Source organism: Oncorhynchus tshawytscha, linkage group LG06, assembly GCF_018296145.1.
Source record: "Oncorhynchus tshawytscha isolate Ot180627B linkage group LG06, Otsh_v2.0, whole genome shotgun sequence".
In the NCBI taxonomy this organism is placed as follows: domain Eukaryota; kingdom Metazoa; phylum Chordata; class Actinopteri; order Salmoniformes; family Salmonidae; genus Oncorhynchus; species Oncorhynchus tshawytscha.
The window spans coordinates 16,753,559-16,780,540 of NC_056434.1; the positions used below are offsets into that span (position 1 = coordinate 16,753,559).

General features: G+C 42.5%; 1 protein-coding gene across 1 annotated transcript in view; it reads right to left on the reverse strand.

The window, feature by feature from the left end:
* The window catches only part of LOC112253268 (microtubule-associated serine/threonine-protein kinase 3), a 53,069-nt gene extending 27,394 nt beyond the window's left edge, over positions 1–25,675 (reverse strand). The window contains 5 exon segments of the mRNA XM_042323025.1: positions 1,056–1,134; positions 5,567–5,639; positions 6,454–6,542; positions 16,610–16,690; positions 25,255–25,675. Coding sequence (XP_042178959.1) covers positions 1,056–1,134; positions 5,567–5,639; positions 6,454–6,542; positions 16,610–16,690; positions 25,255–25,301 — 369 coding nt within the window. The 5' untranslated portion in view covers positions 25,302–25,675.
* Between the last annotated feature and the right edge of the window lie 1,307 nt (positions 25,676–26,982).

A 26,982-nucleotide genomic window follows, 5' to 3' on the forward strand; every position in this document is an offset into this window, starting at 1 on the left:
GTTCGTGCAGATAACCAAGAATTTACAACTTTCAGATGAGACTGAATTAAGATGACGATTAATATTGACTGCTATTGATGTAAAATATTACTAGGTCTTTAAGAGTTTATTCGGAAGATAACAGCTCTATAAATATTATTTTGTGGTGGCCGACTCTCTAGTTAATTACATTTACATGATTAGCTCAATCAGGTAATCTTAATTACAGATAAATTATTTTATAGAATAGCATGTCATATCACTTAATCCGGCATAGCCAAAGACATGACAACCATTTTTTTTAAACGAGCACACACACAACTTAAAAGCCATACATACGAGTAAAATCATGGAGGATAACAAAGTCTGGGACTTATTTCCATTGTGGTCCTCTTGAGACAAGATGGCTAGATATAGTGTCACGCAGGACATTTAGAGGGGAAAAGGAACCAAGTTAGTCTGTCAGAAACATGGATGCTGGTGGATTTGTGAGCAGAGGAGTTTGTGTTTAGGGTTTGAGACATATGAAGAGCAGAGTCCTAATCTCTCATCAGTCACAATAGAGCAGTGGTCCTCCCCTTCCTTGGAGGAGGAGGAGACTCCACTGCTATAGAGCCCCCACACTTTCTCTCTTATAGAATACTTACACAACTTAAACGTATTCTGATGATTATGTTAATGCATTAACAATATTCACAGGGTAAGAAAAATATAAGATGAGGGCATTTGAGTGCGAACAACTAAGACACCAGACCATTGATAACGCTCTTCAAAAGCATCAAATCATATTACGAGCACAAATATAGAACATTAGCCCATCACGTCACACTTAATATATGCATGTCCTATGGACATTATCCACCGCAGGCTAGGAGTCAAACATGATGGCTCATTCAGACAGATGATGATTCCAGTCAGGATTTGTCCTGTCTGGTCACATGGTCAGTGTACATACATCGTCTCTGTCAGCCTCAGATGTATACTGTATATTATCTTGTTTAATGGTGTGGTGTTGTGTAACTGCAGTTTCATATGGCCCCTGTGGGAGTGGAGTGGGGTTAGGTTTAGAGACTTACAGAGACGGTAGAGCTGGGGGGATTGGTTCCGTAGCCGGAAGAGGGGAGGGACGCCAGCGACCATCTTCTGCCTTCCGTTCTGGTGAAAAAAAGACACACGCATTGTTATGTAACCTTTTATATTTACATATCATATCCCAAACTCCCTTATAACACATTATGTCGTCCCCGCACTACAACGCTTTGTGGTGTCTTGTTATTACTTTGTTGTTCACGTAATATACATTGAGGGATTATGTTATGTGTAATCAATATGCACATGTCACAGTATATCTGGGCTGAGGAAATAAAAAGGGATTTTATATTTTGGTTTGAGGAAATGTGGTTATCAATTTAAAGCTGGGCATGAGAAAAGCATGAAGGACAATAGGATAAGCGAAAGAAGTACCTGTCAGTGCGAGCCATGTGGCGGAGGTCACGGCAGCAGGAGAAGCAGGAGAGAGATGGTGAACATTTTGAACTGTTACATCTCTCTACAGTCTCATGCTTAGACCAAATATGACTGTGATAGTGAGCCACTGACCTGTGACATTTCATTTGACATATGAAGTCTGACACAATTGGCTTATGTGTCAGTCTTAATTTGTCTAGCCCAACACCAATTTAAAGAGCAAAGAAATGTGCATAGCACTTTCATTCTTTCTACTGTAATCACCAGGGATATGGGTCACTGACATTAGAAGGGGCTCTAGTCCAGTGGAGTTCTTTTTCAGCCCATTTCCAGAGACATTGTATAAAACTATGTATTTTCCAATCACATCTGGGTTAAGAAAAATCACATTTCTCTAGATTTGCATAACCAATAATGTGATGTGCCTTTATTCTAAATCAGAGATGGCTGTTGCCATCAGGAATCTAAGTGTTTACAGGTTGCACTGGAAAATCCAGGGTCGTGAATAAAAGGATGTTGAGTAACTGCGAGCACACTGCTGGCCAAATGTGGTTTTGAAGAGGCTCGGATGAAAGCCTACTTAAAGCAAATCGCTCCAGCTTAAAGGATTGAGCAGTTCTTGGTTGAACGTTATGACAACTGCTATCAAACGCATTGTAAAGACATCAACGCACTTCAATCAACAGTCATTGACTTTATATTTATACATCGTTGCACACACACACACAGTGAATGGTGTGAATGGTCCTGGTGCACCAAAAAAAAATGTGTTGAGGGAAGCCAGTCTGGATTTGACTGCACTCCAACCACATCACATCTAGAGCAATACTGACAGAATTACATAAATTCTCACATTTCTTTGTTTTGTTGTCCTCCGGTGGCTAGCTAGCCAGCTAAAATGGTCCCTTTCCTAAATGAGCAATGGTTGGAGATAAGGATTTGGACTTGTAGTTTTACTTAATTCTCCATACTGGCCAATGATTATAATGGTGATTCTGAGCCAACCATAAATTCATACTTTGTGCCCCTGGCCTGAGAGGATGGAAGTGCAATATGCACAGTAGCTAGATGTGGAAGGCTAATGTTAACTACAGTGGTGTAAAGTACTTAAGTAAAAATACTTTAAGGTACTACTTAAGTCGTTTTTTTCAGTATCTGTACTTTACTATTTATATTTTTGACAAGTTTTACTTCACTACATTCCTAAAGAAAATAATCACATTTTTAATCCATACTTTTTCCCCTCACACCTAAAAGTACTCCTTACATTTTGAATGCTAAGCAGGACAGGGAAATGGTCTGATTCACACACTTATCAAGAGAACATCCCTGGTCATCCCTACCGCTTCTGATCTGACAGATTCACTAAAGACAAATGCTTAATTTGTAAATAATATGAGTGTCGGAGTGTGCCCCTTGCTATCTGTAAATAAATAAAAAACAAGAACATTGTGCTGTCTGGTTTGCTTAATAAGGAATTTGCAATGATTTATACTTTTACTTTTGATAAGTAAAAGTAAGTTTTATCAATTACATTTACATTTGATACTTAAGTATATTTATAACCAAATACTTTTAGACTTCTACTCAAGTAGTATTTTACTGGTTGACTTTCACTTGAGTCATTTTCTATTAAGGTATCTTTACTTTTACTCAAGTATAACAATTGAGTACATTTCCACCACTGGTTAACTAGCTAAAGTTGCCTATGAAAGGAAGTTAGGCTAGCGAGCAAGCATTTTAGCCAGGTAGCCTTGGACAAAAAATAAAAGCATGTACTGTATGACAGAGTCATAGACTGTTTTGTCAACATGAAAGAGAGGAGGATGGCATTGGTGTTTCTCTACAAGTAGGGTGAGTATATATATATCACGGTCACAAGGCATACGAACCAACAAGTTATAGAGCAAACGTAATTATCACAACAAATACAGCACCAGTCAAAAGTTTGGACAGACCTACTCATTCAAGGGTTTTCTTTATTTTTTACTCTTTTCTACTTTGTAGACATCAAACCTATGAAATAACACATATGGAATAATTTAGTAACCAAAAGAGTGTTAAACAAATCTAAATATATTTTATATTTGAGATTCTTCAAAGTAGACACCCTTTGCCTTGACAGCTTTGCACACTCTTGGCATTTTCTCAACCAGCTTCATGAGGTAGTCACCTGGAATGCAATTCAATAAACAGGTGTGCCTTGTTAAAAAAGTTAATGTATTTGAGCCAATCAGTTATGTTGTGACAAGCTAGGGGTGGTATCCACAAGATAGCCCTATTTGGCAAAAAGACCAAGTCCATATTATGGCAAGAACAGGTCAAATAAACAATGAGAAACGACAGTACATTATGACTTTAAGACATGAAGGTCAATGCAGAAAATTTCAAGAACTTTGAAAGTTTCTTCAAGTGCAGTTGCAAAAACCATCAAGCACTGTGATGAAACTGGCTCTCATGAGTGTGTATTCATGGACCGCCACAGGAAAGGAAGACAGAGTTACCTCTGCTGCAGAGGATAATTTCATTAGGTACCAGCCTCAGCAATTGCAGCCTAAATAAATGCTTCAAGGAGTTCAAGTAACAGACACATCTCAACATCAACTATTCAGAGGAGACTGTGTGAATCAGGCCTTCATGGTTGAATTGCTGCAAAGAAACCACTAATAAAGAACACCAATGCGAAGAGACTTGCTTGGGCCAAGAAACGCAAGCAATGGACATTAGGCCCCTGGAAATCTGTCCTTTGGTGTGATGGTGCTTTTCTGGTGACACGGTCAGTGATTTGTTGAGAATTCAAGGTACACTTAACCAGCATGGCTACCAAGGCATTCTGCAGCAATACGCCATCCCATCTGGTTTGCGCTTAGTGGGACTATATTTGTTTTTGAACACGACAATGACCCAAAACACACCCCCAGGCTGTTTAATGGCTATTTGACCAAGGAGAGTGATGGAGTGTTCCATCAGATGACCTGGCCTACACAATCACCCGATCACAACCCAAATGAGATGGTTCGGGATGAGTTGAACCGCAAAGTGAAGGAGAAGCAGCTAATAAGTGCTCAGCATGTGTGGGAACTCCTTCAAGACTGTTGGAAAAGCATTCCTCATGAAGCTGGTTGAGAGAATGCCAAGAGTGTGCAAAGCTGTCATCAAGGGAAAGGATGGCTACATTGAAGAATCTAAAATCTAAAATATATTTTGATTTGTTTAACACTTTTTTGGTTACTACATGATTCCATGTGTTATGTCATAGTTGTGATGTCTTCACTATTATTCTACAATGTAGAAAATAGTAAAAATATAGAAAAGCCCTTGAATGAGTAGGTGTGTCCAAACCTTTGACTGGTACTGTATCTTGTGATATGGCTTTTTTTTTCCTGGATTGGCTTCCCCAGTGATTTTACCCACGCACCGCTACTGCACACACACAGCTCCATCAATGTGTACTGCTGTATAGACCCACACTGGACCGGAAAACCTCTTGCTGTGAGGTTAGCAGATTGGTTGAAAATGGTTAAAACGCTACTATCCAGAGTGACTTACAGTATAGTTAATGCATTCGTCTTAAGGTTTCTAGGACAAAATAAAACATATCACAATCATAGTAAGTCAAATGTTCCTCAATAAAGCATCTATCAACAAAGTTAGTGCTAGTCAGAAAAGACAAGCGTGAGTGTTAGTGCAAAAAAGGCAAGGGTGTTAGTGTTGTGCAGTATACTTCCCTAACTTTAGGGGGAATCTTGTTCCACCATTTGGGTGCCAGGACAGAGAAGAGCATTGAGTGTGACATCCTTTCTAAACCCACATTAAAATGGCAAGAGGGACGCGAGCAAGCAAACGCTGAAGGGGAGGAATTAGAGGAGCCGACTGTTTCTCGACCTCTTGTGAGTGCAACGACACTGGTCGCTCCATCAATAATGAAACGCTTTTCTGTGTTTGATTAACGTAAATGGTTTTCAAGGAATGAGGACCAGGTGCAAGAGTGGTGGAGAAAGACTGGTCTACTACTCTAGAGTAAGTATGATCTGAAAGTAGAGGAAAATGGCCCTTAGAATTCATAAACACCCACACAAATAAACATCCAGAGCTTAAGTGTAGCAGGGTACCAAAATACCTGCGAGCGAATGGGAAGTTGAGGGAGGCACAGGTGGATACATTCCGGGGGCTGTCTAGGGGACTGCTTGCAGCTGAAAAAAAACAAGGGATGATTACCATCATTACATTACATTAAGCTTGGATAACAAGAATAAGTCATTCAAGCTTTGTAGAAAACCCCTTTTTTCAAATATTTTGAATAACGATGAAGCAACCTCTATGGAGGGAGGCACGTGTCAGTAGCTAGACTAAATAAAATCTCACATAGGTCTGGTGTAGGGTGCCAAACAAAGCAGCGGTTATCATCAAAGGCCATTAATCGAGAGGAGTCTATGTGCAGTTGTAAAGTAGAATTTGGTTCGTCTTTGATGGTGACTGGATTGTAACTGTAAACGAAATGAATGTTTAATTCTGCCACCTAATAAGATAAGCCTCAACATAATTGAACTTGAAAGAGTGTCTGCACATCTGACATGTAGGCCCTAGTACAGAAATCTATTCATAGGGTGCACCTGCTTGACAACTAGGAGTGATATACACTCCCATTGATTCAAATGCTGAGGGGAACACAAAACCAACCACTTTACTGAAGAGACAACTTTAGACAACTTTTTAACTTTTTTTTTTTCCTGCCCAATAAGATGTATTTCTCTTCCTTTCTACAATCAGCACAGCATAAATCTACAAAAACTTTTAGGCCCAAACGGTTAGTGTGACAAATCTAAAATATTTATATATTTGCAATAAAGGAGTTGGTTTTTCTGCTATGTCGTAGTAGTACAGCGAACTCTGAAACATTCAAACATGTCAATGGGAGGGCATAGGTCTACCTAGTGTAGTGCAGGCCCCCAAAATAATACGTTGGAGTCAAACTTCTGTTCCTGTGATGGTTTATATGCTTCTTACCGGTGTGGACGGAGAGTGGGGAGAGAGGGCGTGACAGAGTGGGAGATGGTGTCCCCACGCCAAGACTCTTCCTGTTGCTGCTCCGGCAACTGTGAAACAGAGATGTCAGTCACCAACTACAACAAAACACTTAAGTCAACCATCTTGCAGTGCTTAAAAAACACGTGTTTTTTAGTTCCGCTTTGTAAATAACAATGGGAATAGTTCAAGACACTTTGAGAAAATAAACTTTGACATATGATTAGATCACCTCTGTTATGCAACCTTCAGGCTAACATTGCCAAACCAGGCTGCAAAAACTGAGCATTTGTAGCCCAAATCCAGAAGTCATGAACTACTAGCAGGCTGGACAACCTACACAGAAGGGAAGAGCAGCACTGAGAGAAAAATATTTTATGGAAAAAAGGAGGACAGAAGCGTCCACGCACATTCTGTCCAGTCTTCAGTACCTGCAGAGAGCCTTACAGACTACTATTACAGATTGCAATAGGACTAGAGGCACACACCTATTCCTTCGACTGAAACAAACCAGAGGCCAAAGAGCATTTACCCTCAACCAATATCACAACACCTAAATAATTGATGTGACCTACTCAAGGCCTTCATCCATCTACTGTAGTCAGTCTACCATTCTCACAGTCACTGCCATGCTATGCCCCATCAAACAGTGTTGGCATCGTGTTGTTGTTGACCTGCTGTGCCCGGAAACCTATGATGACTAGAGACTGAAACTTGTGGGAATTAATTACAGGGCTGGAACACAACAGGACAGATAACACATTTGTCAAACATGACAAAAAAGTGACACCATAAAAAGGTATTTAAGCACTACAAATATACCAGTCTATGAATAGAGTGGAAAAAAGATCATCAAAAACAGGTTTGTTTCTATTCTGAAAGTGGCAAAGATACACTGCTTTTAAAGCATGTGAAAGGCAGCAACCAATACTTGCCATAAGCAACAGGACAGGTCATTGTAAAAAAACAAAAAGGGGTGCTTGAGTATTTAATAGGTGTAGGGACAGTTGCCTAGGTCCTATGATGATCTTCAAAACTTCAATATAACCAAAAGCAACACAATTGCAAATGGCTTTTGTAAACTGTGAAGCAACAAAATATGAGGTGGGAAACATGCATTTCACTTTGAGTATTGGCCTTGTCTATCAACAGGCGAGACAGACAGACAGTTTATTATAAAGAATCAAATCAAATCAAATTTTATTTGTCACATACACATGGTTAGCAGATGTTAATGAGAGTGTAGCGAAATGCTTGTGCTTCTAGTTCCGACAATGCAGTAATAACGAGCAAGTAATCTAACTAACAATTCCAAAAAAACTACTGTCATACACAGTGTAAGGGGATAAAGAATATGTACATAAGGATATGTGAATGAGTGATGGTACAGAGCAGCATAGGCAAGATACAGTAGATGATATCGAGTACAGTATATACATATGAGATAAGTATGTAAACCAAGTGGCATAGTTAAAGTGGCTAGTGATACATGTATTACATAAGGATGCAGTCGATGATATAGAGTACAGTATCAACGTATGCATATGAGATGAACAATGTAGGGTAAGTAACATTATATAAGGTAGCATTGTTTAAAGTGGCTAGTGATATATTTACATCATTTCCCATCAATTCCCATGATTGAAGTGGCTGGAGTAGAGTCAGTGTCATTGACAGTGTGTTGGCAGTAGCCACTCAATGTTAGTGGTGGCTGTTTAACAGTCTGATGGCCTTGAGATAGAAGCTGTTTTTCAGTCTCTCGGTCCCAGCTTTGATGCACCTGTACTGACCTCGCCTTCTGGATGGCAGCGGGGTGAACAGGCAGTGGCTCGGGTGGTTGATGTCCTTGATGATCTTTATGGCCTTCCTGTAGCATCGGGTGGTGTAGGTGTCCTGGAGGGCAGGTAGTTTGCCCCCGGTGATGCGTTGTGCAGACCTCACTACCCTCTGGAGAGCCTTACGGTTGAGGGCGGTGCAGTTGCCATACCAGGCGGTGATACAGCCCGCCAGGATGCTCTCGATTGTGCATCTGTAGAAGTTTGTGAGTGCTTTTGGTGACAAGCCAAATTTCTTCAGCCTCCTGAGGTTGAAGAGGCGCTGCTGCGCCTTCCTCACGATGCTGTCTGTGTGAGTGGACCAATTCAGTTTGTCTGTGATGTGTATGCCGAGGAACTTAAAACTTGCTACCCTCTCCACTACTGTTCCATCGATGTGGATGGGGGTGTTCCCTCTGCTGTTTCCTGAAGTCCACAATCATCTCCTTAGTTTTGTTGACGTTGAGTGTGAGGTTATTTTCCTGACACCACACTCCGAGGGCCCTCACCTCCTCCCTGTAGGCCGTCTCGTCGTTGTTGGTAATCAAGCCTACCACTGTTGTGTCGTCCGCAAACTTGATGATTGAGTTGGAGGCGTGCGTGGCCACGCAGTCGTGGGTGAACAGGGAGTACAGGAGAGGGCTCAGAACGCACCCTTGTGGGGCCCCAGTGTTGAGGATCAGCGGGGAGGAGATGTTGTTGCCTACCCTCACCACCTGGGGGCGGCCCGTCAGGAAGTCCAGTACCCAGTTGCACAGGGCGGGGTCGAGACCCAGGGTCTCGAGCTTGATGACGAGCTTGGAGGGTACTATGGTGTTGAATGCCGAGCTGTAGTCGATGAACAGCATTCTCACATAGGTATTCCTCTTGTCCAGATGGGTTAGGGCAGTGTGCAGTGTGGTTGAGATTGCATCGTCTGTGGACCTATTTGGGCGGTAAGCAAATTGGAGTGGGTCAAGGGTGTCAGGTAGGGTGGAGGTGATATGGTCCTTGACTAGTCTCTCAAAGCACTTCATGATGACGGATGTGAGTGCTACGGGGCGGTAGTCGTTTAGCTCAGTTACCTTAGCTTTCTTGGGAAAGACTAGGAGGAGTCAAGTGAATCATCTCCTGGATTTGAGCAGAAGGGGCCCAATAGGGGTCAATATAAAGGACATAATATGGTCACATGGTGACCAATAAGGAGTAGATACTAGATCTAGGATGGTTTGCACAGTATTGAACACAAAATGCCACGTGAAACAAGAATATGCTCATTCTGCATAGTATCATTGTTTTGAATCTCAGACTGTAGACAGTTTTTTTTAAATACCAATTTTGTTCCCTTCTCGTTATAAACAAACCTTATTACAGACTTAAAAACCTTTCCATAACTGTACTGTAGAAAACAAACATTCACAATCAGCACATTCACTAAGCACTGACCACGTTTACCTAGCTGCACCCTCTGAAACAAAAACTATTTGGATAAGACAGCGTATGACAACAATATCGAAAGCAAATTAATGAGCCAATGACGCGTCAACATCAGCTATTTTCATCAGTTACAATGTAACGAGAAAAGTTGTATTACATTGTTTCCGAAAGTGTGCAATGGACACAATGCAACAAAGTTGCGGTCAATGTGTCCATCTGGGATGGACTTCTGCACCATAGACGTGTTCTTTCAGAGACTTGTCTAAGAACGCCAGGAACAAGAAAAAAGCCTAAAAAATAACAATACAAACACATTAAAATGTCAACAATTTGTTTCCGTTGAGCTTGGCTAAATAGCTAATATCAACCTACCTTTTTGATCGTTTTAGCATCGCTCCTGATACAAAATGCAACTTGTTTTGGATTGGCACTGCGGTCCAGCAACTTGGATCCGACATAGTGGATGTTGTTTAGAACGAAAATAACGCACATTCCGATCCAAAAGAACAAAGAATTCTAAACGGTAGATACAGGACCCGGGTAGACCCTCCATCGCTGTGGAAGTCTTGTGTTGGAATAGTTAGCCAGTTAGATAGACTTACAACCTCATTCAACGAACTGCTTCATGATTGATGAAGCCAGCTTTCGGTTCCACCGTCGCTGTATTTTGTCTCATATTAAAGCACCTACATCTGTTGGTTAATTGTCCCTAGTTAGTGAACATGGGCTACTAACGCTCTCTTCTGCCAGTACTACATCGTTGGCTGATGTGGCCTACCATTCCCACACAGTAGACTTCTACGACGCTGAAAACGAATTGTTGCGACGATGAGGTAGGTAATCGATGTAGTTGGGATATACCATAGTCGTTCATGCGAAGGGGGGGGGGGATAACCTCTTGAAAGCCCCCATTGGCCCTTATGCTACCAAAAGTGGTTCATGCCAATTTCTTCTTCTTCTTCTCTGGTATATTGGCAATCACACAATGTAATGTGCATCCCGCCACCTTTATTTATTATTTTATTTTCCCTTTATTTAACCAGGTAAGCTAGTTGAGAACAAGTTGTCATTTACAACTGCGACCTGGCCAAAATAAAGAAAAGCAGTGCGACAGAAACAACAACACAGAGTTACACATGGAATAAACAAGTGTACAGTCAATAACTTAATATAAAGTCTATATACAGTGTATGCAAATGGCATGAGGAGGTAAGGCAATAAATAGGCCATAGTAGCAAAGTAATTACAATTCAGCAGATTAACACTGGAGTGATAGAGGAGCAGATGATGGTGTGTAAGTAGTGATACTGGAGTGCAAAAGAGCAGCAAAGTAAATAAAAACAACATGGGGATGAGTTAGGGAGATTGGGTGGGCTATTTACAGATGGACTATGTACAGCTGCAGCTATCGGTTAGCTGCTCAGATAGCTGATGTTTAAAGTTAGTGAGGGAAATGTAACTCCAGCTTCAGGCGATTTTTGCAATTCGTTCCAGTCACTGGCAGCAGAGAACTAGAAGGAAAGGCAGCCAAAGGAGGTGTTGGCTTTGGGGATGACCAGTGAGATATAACTGCTTGAGCGCGTGCTACGGGTGGGTGTTGTTATCGTGACCAGTGAGATGAGATAAGGCGGAGCTTTACCTAGCATAGACGTATGCTTAGACTTGGAGCCAGTGGGTCTGGCGACGAATATGTAGGGAAGGCCAGCCGACTAGAGCATACAGGTCGTAGTAGTGGGCGGTATAAGATGCTTTGGTAACAAAACGGATGGCACTGTGATAGACTACAACCTACTATGCGGGATGTAAACAGCATTCCCCAAACAACTGAACAATATACCAAAAAAATAATCAGACTATATCAAACAGCTTTTCTGTAAAAAAAAAAAAAAGACATATCTGACTCCTACACAGGCTCAAGGGGAACCTGGGAGGGCAGGTCTTCCGACACCAGTACCATTTGCAAGTCTTCAGTCCCAAAAATGTTCTGCCACAGCCATAATAATGTCAGGTTCCTTAGACTTCTTTGAGACTTGTGTTGTACAGTTATAACTATGGCAATGAACGCAACAAAATCCATCTTTTTAAGACACAGGGTATATTTTGCCTGGCAACAAACATTTACTACAAGCTGTGGTGTATCCACTACCATATCCTCACTAATATCACTTGTTTTCTCAATTATTTTAAATCGCCTCTGCTTAGGAGATTCGATTGACCACTCAAACATTTGCCACCTCAATCTCCTTCACCCTTACAGGGCACTCCAGGAACTCAGGATCATGATCCCTACCACAATTGCAACACTGTCATCCTTCTGCACACTGTTCTTTAGTATACTGTTTGTCTGCACACACTTGAAACATGGCCAAATCCTTTACAATTCTTACACTGCAGTAATTTGGGGACGAAAGCTCTTACGGCGTATATTACATAACCAAGCTTCACATGCATAGGTATTTGCTCTTCATCAAAAAACAACAGGACCGACAGGCTCTTATTTTTCTCCATTCACCCAGTGTGTCAGACATCGGGCACCACCCACTCCAGGAATTCTCCTCAGGTATTCAACCTGAACATCCGTCGTCACCCCTGAGATGACTCCTTTAACGGGTGCTCTAGTCCAAAGTTCAAAACTTCTGTTGTCTGGATTCTTTTGAGGCCCACTGCAATCTTCCTCTGCTTTTCAGAAATACAATTAATCAAAATAAAACCACTCCTGGTCACTCTGACAGACTCCACTTTTCCAAGCACAAACGTCACCATTTGACACATCAAATAGGCTTCCCACATATGCATCCTTACTCAAACACATCCCAACAAGAAGCAATTCATTATCATTCACACACGTATCCTCCACTCCAATTTTACACAATTTCCCTTTTGTTCCAGTTTTCAATACTACAAATTTGCTCAACCCACTGCTTGAGTCGAACTCACCATCCACTTCCGCCATCTTCCTGGTCCCCTCTTCATGCCCATTTTCTCACGACCTCCTTATAAATAAAGTAAAGGCCCCTTATATTGTGGAGGACCAAAGTAATCCAAATCAAATATATAAATACATGAATATATAAAATTCATAAACAGCCTAATTAAATACCACATACTCAAGATGAAATAAAATAATTAAATAAGTACATGCAAATAAATACAAATGTATTGCATCAAATGGATGAATAATTCAATTCAATAACAGTTGAATAAAAGCATCTATGGAGGTAGGCATAGGCCTATAAGGCCTATATTAGGCTAAAACCAATGTGAGACTGTTGCTCTACAATAGGCTTCTTTAATTCATTACATTTAAAACCAATTGCTGCTTCCATTCTTGTGTTGAGCATTAAAACATAAGGATCTCATATCTTTATGTTTTGCAAGGAACTGGGAGATCATCAACATAGGATAAACCTATTTAGTGTAATGAGTTTTCATTATACATTTCACGTTAATATAAATTGTCAGTACTTTTTACATTCCATTTTAGTCATTTAGCAGTTCCTCTAATCCAGAGCGAATTACAGTTAGTGCATTCATCTTAAACTAGGTGGGACAAATACATCTGTCCTCAATTAAGTACCTATCAGCAAAGGCAGTGCTAGTAGGGAGAGGGTGGGAGTAAAGAGTGACTGTTAGTTGTTTTTTTCCTAAACTATCAGAGTGCTATTGACTGACACAACTAAGATCTGGGTGTGGCTCTGGTGTCAAGAGGGTTTGTTTCACACGTCTTAACCAGCCACAATGGTGACAGGGTCCTCCTAGAGATCCTTAAAACAATTCATGTGTTTTGAATTGTTGGTAAGCCTAATGCCAGGTATGTCGACCATGTGTATTACATTGTAACTACATTCTATGGGAGTTTTTTTGTTCTGCAGATGTGTCTTTGTGAATTCTTATTGTAAAAATAAATGCCTGTGCCACATCTCTTTGTAAGTTCACAATCATACAAATCATGCCATAATTGTATTTTTTTATACCCTCACAGTTTGTGTACTGTAAGAGATACAATGAAAAAACGTAAATATTCACAAATTAATGATTTATGTATGACAATACATCTAAGAGGCAGATTAATTATGGGAGATACTTAATTCATTATCCTATTGTTGAAGCCTAGTGAAGTGTATCTTGTGATGAGGTAAGTGCTGAAGTCTCTGCGCTAATACAAAAGGCCAGCCTCTCAAATCAAGTGATAAATGAACACACTTTTACATCTGAGAGGGACTCAACTGTGTGGCATGATACATACATTTGTTCTACAGACCTACAGGTAACATTTGCTAAGCACTCCAAGGGGCAAATTATCTAAAGTGATGCAGTTAAATTAATAAATGCAGTTAAATTCAGAAGTAGACTGCAAAATAACAAACATACAATATGAACACCTGCACCTGCTCTACATTATGAACACCTGCTCTTTCCATGACATAGACTGACCTGGTGAATCCATGTGAAAGCTATGATCCTTTATTGATGTCACATGTTAAATCCACTTAAAAATCAGTGTAGATGAAGGGGAGAAGACAGGTTAAAGAAGGATTGTTCAGCCTTGAGACAATTGCGACATGGATTGTGTATGTGTGCCATTTAGAGGACAAATGGGAAGACAAAAGGTTTAAGTGCCTTTGAACGGGGTATGGTAGAAAATACCAGGCACACCAGTTTGTGTCAAGAACTGCGTTACTGCTGTATTTTTCATGCTCAACAGTTTCCCGTGTGTATCAAGAATGGTCCACCACCCAAAAGACATCCAGCCAATTTGACACAACTGTGGGAAGCATTGGAGTCAGCATGGACCAGCATCCCTGTGGAATGCTTTCAACACCTTCTAGAGTCTATACTCTGATGAATTGAGGATGTTCTGAGGGCAAGGGGGGGGTGCAACTCAATATTAGGAAGGTGTTCTTAATGTTTTTTACACTCAATGTATATTGCATGCAAGTGTAAGAGGATGCTTTTCGCCTTTCTTGACCCTAGCTCTAAAGAAGAGCTTCAGGCTACTGTTTCGAGGTTGAAATGTTATCCTTGTTCCGGGTGCCGAGATATTTGTGGGCATCTAGCCGATATGGTTATTTTCATAGAGACGACAAGCGACTATATAGTGCTAGGGAGCCTGGGATCTATTCTGCACAGGAGCAACTATGCAATCCGAGATTATGAAGCAGGACCAGAGATTCGATTTTTTAGAAGATTACAGGTAAGGGAGAGTGGTGTATATTGAGCCAAAGAGTTAGTTGAGCCACCGCTTGTTCCTAGGAAACAATACACAAAATTAATGTGACCAAATACTTAGGAAGAGCCCATCATTTCATGGAGCCTGTGAAGGAAGAAACCACATGGTGGTAAGCAAGTTAGATCCAAAAAAACAGATTTTCACAAAGTCAAATGAATGTGTTTCATGATGCTTGTATTTAAACCAAAGTAGATTGTTTATACATCAGTTGAGGTATCTATAAGCTAGAGTTGAAGTCGGAAGTTTACATACACCTTCCTGACATTTAATCCTAGCATTGCCTTTAAATTGTTTAACTTGGGTCAAATGTTTAGGGTTGGCTTCCACAAGCTTCCCACAATAAGTTGGGGGAATGTTGTCCCATTCCTCCTGACAGAGCTGGTGTAACTGAGTCAGGTTTGTAGGCCTCCTTGCTCGCACACGCTTTTTCAGTTCTGCCCACAAACTATCTATAGGATGAGGTCAGGGCTTTGTGAGGGCCACTCCAATACCTTGACTTTGTTGTCCTTAAGCCATTTTCCCACAACTTTGGAGGTATGCTTGGGGTCATTGTCCATTTGGAAGTCCCATTTGCGACCAAGCTTCAACTGATGACTTGAGATTTTGCTTCAATATATCCACATAATTTTCCTTTCTCAAGATGACATCTATTTTGTGAAATGCACCAGTCCCTCCTGCAGCAAAGCACCCCCACAACATGACACATGACACCCTGACAACATGTCACCCCTGTGCTTCATGGTTGGGATGGTGTTCTTCGGCTTGCAAGCCTCCCCCTTTTCCCTCCAAACATAATGATGGATCAAGGCCTTGATAAAACTTTAATTGAGATAAGGGTAAGGAATGAGTGGTGTAGAGATTCAGGATGGTATAGAGAAACAAATTGATGGACTACACTATAAAATAGTAGAATCTTAGATGGTGATCAAATAACTAATGTAATTTAAACAAAAATTAAGTTAATCTGTAATCTTAAAATATATCAACAGTTCCTCTATTAACAGAACTGAACAACATTCTTGGTAGTTTTGCCAAATTAACAAGATACAGATATGATTTATCGCCATATATTAACAATAACCTGGTGCTCACTACATAGCATACTGGATGCTGCTTCGGTTTGTCAATTCAGTTTTATTTCCTCTGCAGCGCACCATTGGGGGTTGCCAGGCAACCCACATAGGCTGGAAAGACAACTAATAGATGTTTTGTTTTTCCACCATAAACACAGAGCATGACTTACAATAGTTAAGACATTTCATTGCAGCTGCATTTAGCATGTTGCAACATTTTATCCAAAACATTTGGATAAAATGAGAGTTTGGATAAAATGTGATTGAAACATTTTGCTTTTATCAGTCAAATGAAATAAGCAAAAATACTTTCTGTAAAGGTAAGTCTGCTTTAAAACACTATCTTCATAATTATATTTTAGCTAGTCATTTAGCAGACACTCTTTCCCAGAGCGACTTACAGGAGAAATTAGTGTTAAGTGCCTTGCTCAAGGGCACATCAACATATTTTCACCTATTCGGCTCAGGATTCGAACCAGCAAACTTTCAGTTACTAGCCGAACACTCTTCTTAACTGCTAGGCTACCTGCCACCCATGTTCTTCATAGGAGCTGTTCTCAAGCCACTTGTGTGGCTGTGTGCTGTATGTGGGCAATCTTTCTTACCTCCAGGGATGAAGGGTTTGTAAAGGGCTGCAGGGGCTGCATGGGCTCAGTAGAGTTGGGCTTTGGCAAGTGGGTGACAAACTGTAAGACAAGACACAGTCACATGGATCAGTGTGTTGACTCAGCACTGTTGCTGTTGCCAACCAGTGTCTGGGTATCAGCTGACTACACCCCAACATCTCACTTTCATTGGCTGACACTAATAGTTCCGTGATAGACACTCAACAACTGTTTGCAAATGGTGGGGCATTACCAAACTCCGCAGCCGCTGTTTTAGAATACTTTTTCCAGACAGTACCTGATTGTATAGTATATATGATAGTCCGTCATCGGATAGATACTAGTCAGATACTAGCAGACGCTCTTACAGTAGTGAGTGCGTACATTGTTGTACTGGTCCCCTATGGGAATCGAAGCCACAACCCTGGTGCCATGCTCCACCAACTGAACCACACAGGACACCAGATCAATGTCCAGGGCAGGTCACAGCATGATTTTTGTCACATGCTGTTTTCAGTCAAAGCAGAAGTTAAATGAAAATAACTTTCAGATCACTTACTGATTACTTTGGCCTGGTTTCCACATTGATAACGTTCTTGTCCAAGTCTACCCGCTGTAACACTGGTGGTCTGATAGGTCTAGCCTCTAATGTCCCAATGGAGACACCATTGATAATCAGAGATTTACACATACCAGTACACCAGACGAGACTGGGAGGAGGCGCTATAGGAGGATGGGCTCATTGTAATGGCTTGAATGCAATTGTTTGATGTGTTTGATACCATTACATTCTTCCATTACAGACATTACAATGAGCCCATCCTCATACAGCTCCTCCCACCAAACGCCACTGCAGTATACAGTCTTGTGTTTTTAGCATACTATTAGCTCATGCGGTCTGTCCTCTGTATTCTATAGGAAGACTCATACAGTCAGGTCCATAATAATAATTAAGATTAGCAAAAAAGACTGTATAAAATAAATACAAATACTGAGCTATATTGCATGCCAACATTATTTATGCTAATACAATTGCTCAGAGAAAGAGATTTTATAATAAAAAACCTCCAAAAGATAGGGGTCAATTATTTTTACCCCAGTTTTCAGTACTCCCGTACCCTACCCTTGCGAGGATAACGACACTGAGCCTTTTTCTGAAGTGTTTTATGAGATTGGAGAACATGTTAGGAGGCATCTTAGACCATTCCTCCACACATAACCTTTTCAGATCCATAATATCCTTTGTCTGCTCATATGGACTGCCCTCTTCAATTCATTGGGGTTCGAGTCCAGAGACTTCGATGGCCACTGGAGGAATGGTCTAAGATCCCTCCTAACATGTTCTCAAATCTCATAAAACATTTGAGAAAAAAGGCTCAGTGTCGTGATCCTCACAAGGGTAGGGTGTTAAAAGTATTGAAAACAGCAACAGGGCCAACAGTAACAATCAGTTTGACCCCAATCTTTTTTATATATTTTTGTTATTACTTGTTAAACAAAAGACATTTCTCGGAGCGAATATATTGGTATAAAATAATACAATTTCACATTTTTTTGGAGCATACAATATAGTCTTGTTTGCTAATCCTTTTAAAAGGTGCCAATAATAATGGACCTGACTGTATACTACGCAACACATCCGCCATCGTCAAAATATGCCTGTTCAGCTATAATGCTGTAGCAGGCCGGCTTTCAGAAGTTGCTGACCCAGCTAGAAGGCTGGCTACTGTATGTTAATTTTCATGTACAGATCTCTGCTTTGCTAACGCGAGTGCACACTGTTGATATGGTTTCAGTGCTGTTGCAGCAGAGGGCTCTTCAGAAACCAGTGCAAAACTGTCACCCCCTGACCGTAGAGAGCTTTTTATGTCTCTATTTTTGGTTTGGTGAGGGTGTGATTTGGGTGGGCATTCTATGTTCATGTTTCTACGTTTTCTATTTCTTTGTGTTTGGCCAGGTATGGTTCTCAATCAGGGACAGCTGTCTATCGTTGTCTCTGATTGGGAATCGTACTTCGGTAGCTTTTTTTCCCTCTTTCTGTGTGGGTTCTTGTTCTTCGTTTGTGACCAGGTAGTTTGCACTACGAAGCTGTTCGGTCATTGTTTTCTTTATTGTTTTGTTTCGTCTAAAAGTTTCACTTCAACAATAAATATTATGTGGAACTCAAGGAACGCTGCGCCTTGGTCTCATCTTTCCGACGACAGCCGTTACAGAAGATCCCACCACAAAGAGCCCAAGCAGCGTTTCCTGGACATGGGAGGAGATTTTAGACAGACAGGGACCCTGGAGACAGGCTGGGGAATATCGCCGCCCCAAGGAAGAGCTGGAGGCAGCTAAAGTGGAGAGGCGGCGATATGAGGCAAGGCAGCGCAGCAGGCACGAGAGGCGCCCCAAAAATGTTTTGGTGGGGGCACACGGGGAGATTGTCGGAGTCAGGCGAGAGACCGGAGTGTCTCCGGGCGTTGGGAGGGTTCAGTTCGCCCTATGTCTGCACTCCGCCCGTGCTGGGCGAATGTGGGCAGTGGTGCCAAGGCTGCGCACCAGAGCTCCTGTACTCCCCCACAGCCCGGTTCATCCGGTGCCTCCTCCACGCACCAGGCCTCCTGTAGGTCTCCCCAGCCTGGTGGGCCCTGTAGCAGCCCCACGCACCAGGTTGTCTCTCCGTCTCCTCCCTCCAGAGTCGCCCTCCTGTGTTTATATCCGCAGTGAAAAGAGTCCTATTTTGAAATAACCTGAAAGGCCGCTCAGCAAGGAAGAAGCCACTGCTCCAAAACCGTCATAAAAAAGCCAGACTACGGTTTGCAACTGCACATGGGGACAAAGATCGTACTTTTTGGAGGAATGTCCTCTGGTCTGATTAAACAAAAATAGAACTATTTGGCCATAATGACCATCGTTATGCTTGGAGGAAAAAGGGGGAGGCTTGCAAGCCGAAGAACACCATCCCATCCGTGAAGCACAGGGGTGGCAGCATCATGTTGCGGGGGTGCTTGCTGCAGGAGGGACTGGTGCACTTCCCAAAATAGATGGCATCATGAGGGTGGAAAATTATGTGGATATATTGAAGCAAAATCTCAAGTCATCAGTCAGGAAGTTAAAGCTTGGTCGCAAATGGGTCTTCCAAATGAACAATGACCCCAAGCATACTACCAAAGTTGTGGAAAAATGGCTTAAGGACAACAAAGTCAAGGTATTGGAGTGGTCATCACAAAGCCCTGACCTCAATCCTATAGAACATTTGTGGGCAGAACTGAAAAAGCGTGTGCGAGCAAGGAGGCCTACAAACCTGACTCAGTTACACCAGCTCTGTCAGGAGGAATGGGCCAAAATTCACCCAACTTATTGTGGGATGCTTGGGGAAGGCTAACCGAAATGTTTGACCCAAGTTATACAATTTAAAGGCAATTCTACCAAATACTACTTGAGTGTATGTAAACTTCTGACCCACTGGGAATGTGATGAAAGAAATAAAAGCTGAAAGAAATTATTCCCTCTACTATTATTCTGCCATTTCACATTCTTAAAATAAAGTGGGGATCCTAACTGACCAAAAACAGGAAATTGTTACTAGGATTAAATGTCAGGAATTGTGAAAAACTGAGTTGAAATGTATTTGGCTAAGGTGTATGTAAACTTCCGACTTCAACTGTAGATGTTTGGGGTGCTGAATTTGCTGCATCACACATTCAAACTTGAGAGCTCCCATGTTTTCGTTTAATTTTGTGGAAATAACTTGATGTGTGAAGCGTTCTGTGAACACTGTGCTCGTTTAGAAAAGGGGCTCTGCGGTGCGGTTATAATGCTCATTGTGCTGCACCCACAAAACTGTGGGTCAATACCATGTGCTGAGCTTGTGATCCATGTGAGAGTCAGATAAGTTTTGGAGAAGAAGCTCCGAATGTACACTTTATAGATCAATGTCTCGTGGGCAAAAGGCAGGCAGCAGCCCCTGGTTACATTGGCTCAGGAAGGAGAGTGGGTGGAAAGAAAAGAACTACAGCAATGCTAATGCTTTGAGGGAGGTAGGAATTACTATAAAGCGGTTGAAAAGTTGGTGCATATTTTCAAAATGAGTAGGGAGTGAGCAATGCGAATTGGGATTTTGGTCATAATAAATACCACATCATGTGTTTGACACTGGCCTGAATCAAAGCTATGTGACATCTGAAACCATTTTAACAATAATTCAGAAGAGGGCAAATAATCTGTGTGCTAAGGTATCTTTGAAAAAGATCTGATCTAATGTAGCTTGCCTATTTTTGCATTGAAACAAGTATCCCTCAATCTAGCCTATTAAATTGTCAGTTTATGATCTGATAATTGGTTCCATTTCGGTAACACTACTTGAAAACTAGTGTCATAACATGTTATACCACTGTCATAACCATGTCATAATATGGTCATAACACTGTCATGACACATTTAAACCTGTTGTGACATACATTGTGCTATTTATGGTTGGGCTATGACACCTACATAAGAGTGTTTCAAAACCCACAAAACCTAGCACTGTAGTTATTTTATGTCTGATTATTACACCATAAGGGTGTACCCCCCCCCCCACACAGGTGCGGACTCCAGCCGCAAAACCTGACTCTAAAGGGGAGGGTCCGGGTGGGTATCCCTACACGGCGGTGGCTCCGGTGCGGGATGTAGACCCCCCTCCACCCGCAGATACCTCCGCTTTGGTGGTGGCCCTGGTGCATGGACCTTCACTGGAGGAACCGGGCCGCCGATCATCGCCGGAGGCTCCGGACAGGGGACAGTCGCCGGAGGCTTCGTGCCGTGGATCACCGCCGGAGGCTTCGTGCCGTGGATCATCGCCGGAGGCTTCGTGCCGTGGATCATCGCCGGAGGCTTCGTGCCGTGGATCATCGCCGGAGGCTTCGTGCCGTGGATCATCGCCGGAGGCTTCGTGCCGTGGATCATCGCCGGAGGCTTCGTGCCATGGATCATCACTGGAGGCTTTGTACGTGGAGCCGGAACAGGTCTCACCGGACTGAGGAGACCTACTGGAAGCCTGGTACGTGGAGCAGCCACAATTTGTCCTGGCTGGATAGCCACTTTAGCTCGGTGAGTGTGGAGAGCTGGCACAGGACACACTGGGCTATGATGGCGCACTGGAGGCATAGTGCGTAGAGCCAGCGCAGGACACACTGGACCGTGGAGGCGCACCGGAGGTCTGGAGCGCCGAGCTGGCATAACTCGTCCTGGCTGGATACCCCCCTTAGCCCGGTAAGTGCGGGTAGCTGGAACAGGCCAAACTGGGCTTTCCTGGCGAACCGGGGTCACCGTGCGTAGAGCTGGCGATAACCTGGGCCGAAGAGACGCACCGGAGGCCAGGAACGCTGAGCCGGCACAATCCAACCTGGCTGAATGCCCACTCTAGCACGGCCACTGCGGGGAGCTTGCACAGAGCGCACCGGGCTGTGGATGCGCACTGAAGGCATGGTGCGTAGAACCGGATAGCATGGTGCTTGACCGGTCACTCGGTCCCCATGGTAAGCACGAGGAGTTGGCTCAGGTCTAAACCCTGACTCTGCCACTCTCCCCTTGTGCCCCCCCGTGCTTGCCTCGTTGCCGTGACTCCTGGTATCGCCACGGTTCCTCCCTTGCTGTTCCCGCCTGTTTCCATGGCAGGGTCTTGTCCCCTGCCATAACCTCTTCCCATGTCCATGAGGTCCTCCACTCACTCTTCTCCCGGGCCCAAGATCCCTGCTCCTCCTGGCCACGCTGTTTGGTCCTTTGGTGGTGGGTAGTTCTGTCACGCTTGTCGTCGTAAGGAATAGTGGACCAAAGCGCAGCGTTGTAAGTGTTCATGATTTTTATTGATCAAAACACTCGAACAAAAATAACAAAGTGAAAAAAAAAATAACTACCCCCAAAACACAGGTGGGAAAAAGGCTGCATAAGTATGATTCCCAATCAGAAACAACGATAGACAGCTGCCTCTGATTGGGAACCACACTCGGCCAAAAACAAGGAAATAGAAAACACAGAAATAAAGATACTAGAATGGCCACCCTAGTCACACCCTGGCCTAACCAAAATAGAGAATAAAAGCCTCTATGGCTAGGGCGTGACACCTACAGTCGTGGCCAAAAGTTTTGAGAGTGACACAAATATTAATTTCCACAAAGTTTGCTGTTTCAGTGTCTTTAGATATTTTTGTCAGATGTTTCTATGGAAGACTGAAGTATAATTACAAGAATTTCAAAAGTGTCAAAGGCTTTTATTGACAACTACATGAAGTTGATTCAAAGACTATTTGCAGTGCTGACCCTTCTTTCTCAAGACCTCTGCAATCCACCCTGGCATGCTGTCAATTAACTTCTGGGTGACATCCTGACTGATGGCAGCCCATTCTTGTATAATCAATGCTTGGAGTTTGTCAGAATTTGTGGGTTTTTGTTTGTGCACCCGCCTCTTGAGGATTGACCACAAGTTCTCAATGGAATTAAGGTCTGGGGAGTTTCCTGGCCATGGACCCAAAATATCAATGTTTTGTTCCCAGAGCCACTTAGTTATCACTTTTTCCTTATGGCAAGGTGCTCCATCACGCTGGAAAAGGCATTGTTCATCACCAAGCTGTTCCTGGATGGTTGGGAGAAGTTGCTCTTGGAGGATGGGTTAGTATCTTTCTTTATTCATGGCTGTGTTCTTAAGCAAAATTGTGAGTGAGCCCACTCCCTTGGCTGAGAAGCAACCCTACACATGAATGGTCTCAGCGTCACGCCCTGGCCATAGAGAGGCTATTTTTTCTCTATTTTGGTTAGGCCAGGGTGTGGGCATTCTATGTTCTTTTTTCTATGTTTTTGTAATTCTTTGTTTTTGGCCTGGTATGGTTCTCAATCAGGGACAGCTGTCTGTAGTGGTCTCTGATTGAGAATCATACTTAGGTAGCTCTTGCCCACATGGGTTTTGTGGGTAGTTGTTGTCTACACCCAGATCGTTACACTCAGGATGCTTTACTGTTGGCATGACACAAGACTGATGGTAGCACTCACCTTGTCTTCTCGGGACAAGCGTTTTTCCGGATGCCCCAAACAATCGGAAAGGGGATTCATCAGAGAAAATGACTTTACCCCAGTCCTCAGCAGTCCAATCCCTGTACTTTTTACAGAATATCAGTCTGTCCCTGATGTTTTTCCTGGAGAGAAGTGGCTTCTTTGTTGCCCTTCTTGACACAAGGCCACCCTCCAAAAGTCTTTGCCTCACTGTGTGTGCAGATGCACTCACACCTGCCTGCAGCCATTCCTGAGCAAGCTCTGTACTGGTGGTGCCCCGATCCCGAAGCTGAATCAACTTTAGGAGACGGTCCTGACGCTTGCTGGACTTTCTTGGGCACCCTGAAGCCTTCTTCACAACAATTGAACCGCTTTCCTTGAAGTTCTTGATGATCTGATAAATGGTTGATTTAGATGCAATCTTACTGGTAGCAATATCCTTGCCAACTAAGCCCTTTTTGTGCAAAGCAATGATGACGGCACGTGTTTCCTTGCAGGTAACCATGATTGACACAGGAAGAACATTGATTCCAAGCACCATCCTCCCTTTGAAGCGTCCAGTTTGATATTCGAACTCAATCAGCATTACAGAGTGATCTCCAGCCTTGTCCTCGTCAACACACACCTGTGTTAACAAGAGAATCACTAACATGATGTTAGCTGGTCAATTTGTGGCAGGGCTGAAATGCAGTGGGAATGTTTTTGGGGGATTCAGTTCATTTACATGGCAAAGAGGGACTTTGCAATTAATTGCAATTCATCTGATCACTCTTCATAACATTCTGGAGTATATGAAAATTGCCATAACACAAACAGTGGCAGCAGACTTTGTGAAAATGAATATGTGTGTCATTCTCAAAACTTTTGGCCACGACTGTAAATGTCAACAGTATGTTTTTTTATATATTTTTTATTATATTTTTATTTAACCAGGCAAGTCAATGAAGAACAAATTCTTATTTACAATGACGGCCTACACCGGCCAAACCCAGACGACGCTGGGCCAATTGTCCGCCGCCCTATGGGACTCCCAATCACGGCCGGTTGTGATACAGCCTGGATTCGAACCAGGGTGTCTGTAGTGATGCCTCTAGCACTAAGATGTAAGTGCCTTAGACAACTGCGCCACTCGGGAGGGCTGTGTCCAGGCACTCAGAGTTGCATCATGCTTAAGAACAGCCTTTAGGCGTGGTATATTGGCCATATCCCACACCTCCTCGGGCCTTATTGCTTATATAGATCACAGACAGAACAATGAATTAATGTTGCGAGTTACACACCACAATAATCGCACAATCAAGTGCAAGTTCAAAACTCCTGTAGTCTACAAGCTGCAGTGGGTTTCGATACACACTATTGGGTCTGTAGGTTCCATACTGCGTGTTCCATACTGCGCGTTCCATACTGCGCGTTCCACAAACTGGTTGCAACTGGTAGAGTTGAGAAATACATAGTAGGTGTGTCCAAACACAACTGTAGCCTGTTGTCTTTTCGTATAAAGCACATAAGACGTCTTTGTAAAGTAACTTAAGTAACTATTCAAGTGATTTCCCCTGGTTCCCCGACAACATTGAATTATTCAGTTATGTAGATCATTTATGCATAAATTAAAAACAATTATAAAAACATACAACTTACTCCAAAGTAAGAGAGGGGATGTTCAGTTTGTCTCTCCTCGACTTCATCGTTCTACGATTCCTTCCAAAAGGGACCTCTGTTGACTGCTGCTTGCACTTCAGTTGTCACCGTGCACCACTGGTGATTTCGCGGTCCGCTTCTCTTTCATCGTGCGCGAGCGGGAACTAAAAATAACTGTCAACAAGCTATCGTTTACCGGTGGCTTCAGCACATCTTCGCTAACTAGTCCCAACACTGTCAACACAACATGTCAAGGAAAGCAAACTCAGCATAGACAATCCGTTTCTGAAAGGGCGCGTGTCAAGTGTGTAGTCCAAAGCGCACCAATGCAGAATTGAGAAGCGACAGTGCTGTTGGAACAGTGGTCACTCCCACTTGATGGGGGGGTTAATTTACCCCCTAAAGCCTCGTTCACAATATCCATTAGCCGTATGTCATGCATTTCAATGGCGATGTCCACAACACAGGGGAATCGCAACGCCCCCATGCGTTTTAAGACTGCATTGCTAGACCGACGCCGGATTCTTTGACATTTTGAGCCTGTAATCGAACCCACAAATGCTGATACTCAGTTTTCAGCTGTGCTAACATAATTGCAAAAGGGTTTTCTAATGATCAATTAGCCTTTTAAAATTATAAACTTGGATTAGTTGCTGATAATGGGCCTCTGTACGCCTATGTAGATAATCCAAAAAAATCATCCATTTCCAGCTACAATAGTCATTTACAACATTAACAATGTCCACACTGTATTTCTGATCAATTTGATGTTATTTTAAATGGACAAAAAAACCAAAAAAATCTTTAAAAAACAAGGATATTTGTAAGTGACCCCAAACTTTTGAAAGTAGTGTATTTACCTTAAATACCTCGTACCTCTACACATCAGTGGAAACTGCTCAGGGGAGGACGGCTCATAATAATGGCTGGAATGAAGCTCCTGGAATGGCATCAAACACATGGAAACCATTAGTTTTATGTATTTGCTACCATTCCATAAATTCCGCTCCAGCCATTACCACAAGCCCACCCTCCCCAATTAAGGTGCCACCAACGTCCTGTGCTGCACATTGATACTAGTACTGGTACTCCCTGTGTGTATGTGTGTGTACCAGTCAAAAGTTTGGACACACCTACTAATTCTAGGGTTTTTCTTTATTTTTACTATGTTCTACATTGTAGAAGAATAGTGAAGACATCAACTAGGAAATAACACATATGGAATCAAAAAAGTGTTAAACAAATCAAAATATATTTTATATTTGAGATTCTTCAAAGTAGCCACCATTTGCCTTGATGACAGCTTTGCACACTCTTGGCATTCTCTCAACCAGCTTCATGAGGTAGTCACCTGTAATGCATTTTGATTAAAACGTGTGCCTTGTTAAAAGTTAATTTGTGGAATCTCTTTCCTTCTTAATGCATTTGAGCCAATCAGTTGTGTTGTGACAATGTAGAGGTGCTATACAGAAGATAGCCCTATTTGGTTAAAAAAAAACAAGTCCATATTATGGCAAAAACAGGTCAAATAAGCAAAGAGAAACAATAGTCCATCATTACTTTAAGACATGAATGTCAGTTAATGCGGAAAATTTCAAGAACTTTTAAAGTTTCTTCCAGTGCCATCGCAAAAACCATCAAGCGCTATTATGAAACTGGCTCTCATGAGGACCGCCACAGGAAAGGAAGTCCCAGAGTTAACTCTGCTGCAGAGGATAAGTTCATTAC